General features: G+C 43.6%; 1 protein-coding gene across 1 annotated transcript in view; it reads left to right on the forward strand.

Moving 5' to 3' along the window:
- Positions 1 to 5106, forward strand: part of B3GLCT (beta 3-glucosyltransferase) — a 183601-nt gene that overhangs the window by 126353 nt on the left and 52142 nt on the right. Inside the window, 1 exon segment of the mRNA XM_007958278.1 lies at positions 419 to 518. Within this exon segment, the coding sequence (XP_007956469.1) occupies positions 419 to 518 (100 nt within the window).

The following is a 5106-nucleotide window of genomic DNA, read 5'->3' on the forward strand; positions in this document are numbered from 1 at the left end:
TCCACGGCAGTGGGTGTGGTTTGGGCTTTGCTTCTGTGAAGACTGACAGCCTTGGAGACCCTGTGGGGCGGTTCTACTCTGTCCTCTAGGGGCGCTGTGGGTCAGAATCGACTCCATGACAGTGGGTTTTGCTCTCTGCTTCAGTTTAGTGGTGTGATCTTGGTGACGTCCCTTCAGCTCTCTGAGTCTCCATTTCCTCGTGTATGAAAGAGTGATGGACACGTCGCGATCACTAACGTTCTGCATGGTTTACTGACTCTGTGAAAACCAGAAAAAGCGAACGTTTTTAAGTTTCAGATGGTTGAAGTGCATGTTGGCGTTCAAGCACATGTAACAGAAACTTGAAAACTATTTCAAAACGAGTTCTCTGTTTTTATGCAGGATCACCCAGTCTCAGTTCTCTGCTTGTCCCTCTCAGGTCACTGTGGGAAGACATTTGCCATTTTGGAAAGATTCTTGAACCGCAGTCACGAGAAAACACCATGGTTGGTCATTGTGGATGATGACACATTGATAAGGTGAGGCATAGTCTAGTCCTAGTGAGGCGTTATTCATTCAATAACTATAATGTGTTCAGAAACTGTAATGGGTCCGTCTGCTTCTAGCCAAGGTGCAGTAAGGGACTGAATTTACCCTCTCATGTGAAACAACCAAAAGAAATATAAAAGGACAAGATACGTATATAAAGGTTTTTACAACACTGGACAGTAGATAACAAATGACTGTGCTCTCAGACAGGAGCAGACGAGGTGAGCCTTGGGACTCCCCAGGTAACTGACCTCAGAGGGTTCCCCAGTTGCGGCTCAGGAAGGGAAACTGCAGGTGGGCTCTGGCCACTGCCAGCCACTCTGTGGGAAAGAGATGAGGCAGGACCGAGAACTGATGTCTCTGAATTAATGTGTTGGTGAAGAATACTGAGCATACAGGAACTGCCAGAAGAAAGGACCAGTGCATCTTGGAAGACGTACAGCCAGCTGCCTCAGCCTTGTTGCTGGTGCCAGGGAGTTGGTTCCACGTCACAGAATGAAAGCCCGCCTGGTCCTGAGTCATCCTCACAATCATTGCTGTACTTGAGCCCATCGTTGGTGCCACTGTGTCAGGCCATCTTGTTGAGTATTTTCCTCTTGTTTGGTGACCCTCTAATTTACCAAGCACGATGTCCTCCTCCAGGGACTGGGCCCCCCTGACAACATGACCAGAGTACGAGAGACGGAGTCTTTCCAACCTCATGTTCTGGTGGTATGTCTTCTAAGACGTACTGGTTTGTTCTTCTGGCAGTTCCTGTATGCTCAGTATTCTTCACCAACACATTAATTCAGAGGCATCAGTTCTTCTCGGTCCCTCCTTATTCGTTGCCCAGCTGTCACACACATAATGAGGTGATTAAAAATACCACGGCACAGGTCAGGTGCACCTTCAGCCTCAAAATGACATCTTTGCTTTAAAAGAGGTCTTTTGTGGGAGATTGGCCCAGTGCACTATGCCAATTTCAATACTTTACCTCAATACCAAAAAACAAACCTCACTGCCTATGAGTTATGAGTCTATTTCATCTCATAACGACCTTATTGGGCACAATAGGACTGTCTCGTAAGGTTTCCAAGGCTGTAAATCTTTTCAGAAGCAGACTGCCTTATCTTTCTCCTGCAGAATAGCTATAGGGTTTGAACAACCAGCCTTTTGGTTAGCAGCTGAAAGCTTTAACCACTATACCACCAGAGGTCTTTGTTTTGGGGAATAATTAACCTAGACTCGTCACTGCTCTGGTGTTGCCTAACAAATCCTAAAACCCCAAAGGATCAAACTTTTCCTAGTTACTAACCTGTATCTTAGAACAGTAATATCTTTAGAAATTGAGACATATCCAACCAGATAATTTACAGTGTCTGGCATCCAAACGGAAGTTCCCAGCCACGCAGAGCAGCAGAAAAACACACTCAGAATAAGGAGAAGCATCAGCCCATTGAAGTTGTTCCAGTGTTGATGGAATATTAGAATTATTAGGTGTTAGATGCTGTTGTTGTTGTTATGTGCCGTCAAATCAGACCCGACTCACAGCGACCCCTCCTTGGGTTACTGAGGCAGTATCACTACGGAAGTAGATTGCCCAACCTTCCTCGTCAGGAGTGGCTGGTGGGTTTGAACCGCCAGCCTTCTAGTTAGCAGTCAAATGCCTTAGGCACTACACCAGATAGTTGCTATTAAACAGTAATACATGGTTCCACCCATCTGTCAGTGTGTCTGTCACACTGTGGCGGCTTGGGTGTTGCTCTGGTGCAGAGGTTATGCCTCCAGGATTTCAAACACCAGCAGCGTTGCCCGTGGTGGACGGCTCTCAGCAGAGCTTCCAGGCTCAGAAGGATGCAGACGAGTCCGCTTCTGACAAACTTGGTCTCTGAAAATGTTATGAACAGCAGGGCAAGATTGTCCAATACAATGCCGGAAGATGAGCCCCTTAGATTGGAAGGCACTCATAATATGACTGGGGAAGAGCTACCTCCTCAAAGTGGAGTCATTCTTAAATGGGGGGTGGAGTAAAGTTTTCAAGACTGTTGTTTGCTGATGTGGTACAACTCCAAATGAGAAGAAACACCTTCACATCCATTAGTGATTAGAATGTGCAATATATGAAGGATGACTAGGCAAACTTGAACTTTTAAAAAATGAAACGGAATGCATAAAGACCAATAGCCTGGGAATTAGTGAGCTGAAACGGACTGGTGTTGGCCGTTTTGAATCAGCCATCATATGGTCTACTGTTCCAGGGATGACAAACTGCAGAGAAATGACGTGGCATCCACCATCACAAAGAACATTTCCAGATCTGTCCTGAAGTACAATGCTGTCAGGGATAGGATCATATCCATACGCCTACAGGGAAGACCACTTAATATAACTATTATTGAAATCTATGCACCAACCATTAAAGCCAAAGATGAAGAAATTGAAGATTTTTACCAACTTGTGCAGTCGGAAATTGACCAAACATGCAATCAAGAAGTGCTGATCGTTACTGGTGATTGAAATGTGAAAGTTGAAAACAAAGAAGCATTGTTCATTGGAAGATACGACCTTGGTGATAGAAATGACACCTGAGATCACATGACTGAATTTTGCAAGACCAATGAGTTCCTCAGTGTAGATGCCTTTTTTCAGGCACGTAGATGGCAGCTGTGCTCGTGGGCCTTGGCAGATGGCGTGCACAGGAGTCAGGTCGACGACATCTCTGGAAAGAGGCGCTGAAGAAGCTCATATCATCAGTCAGAATGAGGGCAGGGGCCAACTGTGAAGCAGACCATCAATTGCTCTTATGCAACTCTAAGTTGAAGCTGAAGAAAATTAAAACAAGTCCACGAGAGCCAAAATGGGACTTTAATTATACCCCACCTGAATTGAAGAAACTGTCTGAAGAACAAATTTGATGCATTGAACACAATGACTGAAGATCAGATAGATTGTGGGATGACATCAAAGACATCATCCATGAAGAAAGCAAAACGTCATTAAATGACAGGGAAAGAAAGAGAAGACTGAAACTTGCTCTTGAACTCGGTATCTAAAGCAAGTGGAATAAAAGAGGAAGTAAAAGGTCTGAACAGAATATTTCAAAGGACAGCTTGAGAGGATAAAGCAAAGTATTATAATGAAACCTGGAATTAGAGAACCAAAAAGGAAAAACATTCTCCGTGTGTCTCAAGCTGAATGAACTGAAGAAAAAATTCAAGCCTTGAGTTGCAGTGTGGAAGCTTTCTGTGGGCAAAATATTAACCAATGCAGGAAGCATCAAAAAAAGATGGAAGGAATACATGGTCACTGTACCAAAAAGATGTTCAACATTCAACCATTTCAGGAAGTGGCATATGATCAAGAACCGATGATATTGAAGGAAGAAATCCAAGTTGCACTGAAGGAGTTGGCGAAAAAGAAGTCCCCGGGAATTGACAGAATACCCATTGAGATGTTTCAACGAACGGATGCCACACTGGAGGTGCTCACCCATTTATGCCAAGAAATTTGGAAGACAGCTACTTGGCCAACAAACTTGAAAAGATCAATATTTGTTCCCATTCCAAAGAAAATGGTTCAACAGAATGTGGAAATTATTGAACAGTATCATTAATATCACACCCAAGTAAAATTTTGCTGAAGATAATTAAGAATGGTTGCAGCCGTATGTTGACAGGGAACTCCAGAAACTGAAACCTGATTCAGAGAAAGACATGGAACAAGGGGTATCATTGTTGATGGCAGATGGATGATGGCTGAAAACAAATACCAGAAAATTACTTTCCTGTGTTTTATTAATTATGCAAAGGTATTCAGCTGTGTAGCTCATAGCGAATTATGGATAACATTGTGAGGAATGGGAATTCCCGAACACTTAGTTATTCTTAACTATTCTCATGAGGAAATTGTACATATACCAAGAGGCAGTCGTTCGAACAGAAAAGAGGACGTTACATGGGTTAAAATCAGGAAAGATGTGTGTCAGGCTTGTATCCTTCCTCCATATTGAATCTGTATGCTGAGCAAATAATCCAAGAAACTGGGCTATATGAAGAAGAACGCAGCATCAGGATTTGAGGAAGACTCATTAACAGCCTGCGATATGCAGATGACACAACCTTGCTTCCTGAAAGTGAAGAAGACTTGAAGCACCTGCTGATGAAGATCAGAGCCTTCAGTGTGGGTTACACCTCAACATAAAGGAAATGAAAAATCCTCACAACTGAATCAATAAACAACATCATGATGAATGGAGAAAAGATTGTGGTTTTCAAAAGATTTCATTTTACTTGGATCCACACTCAACACCCACGGAAGCAGCTCTCAGAAATCAGATTTCTGGGAAAATTTGCTACAAAAGACCTCTTTAAAGTGCTGAATAGCAAAGATGTCTCTTTGAAGACTAAGGTGCGTGTAACCTAAGCCATATCAGGGCTCTGGTAGCATAGTGCCTAAGGCATTTGACTGCTAACCAGAAGGCTGGAGGTTCAAACCCACCAACCACTCCTCAGAAGGAAGACTGGGCAATCTACTTCCATAGAGATACTGCCTCAGAAACCCAAGGAGGGGTCGCTATGAGTCAGATCCAACTTGATGGCG

The sequence above is a fragment of the Orycteropus afer genome, unplaced genomic scaffold, assembly GCF_000298275.1.
Source record: "Orycteropus afer afer isolate SDZICR_OR568_19922 unplaced genomic scaffold, OryAfe1.0 scaffold00902, whole genome shotgun sequence".
NCBI classification, from domain to species: domain Eukaryota; kingdom Metazoa; phylum Chordata; class Mammalia; order Tubulidentata; family Orycteropodidae; genus Orycteropus; species Orycteropus afer.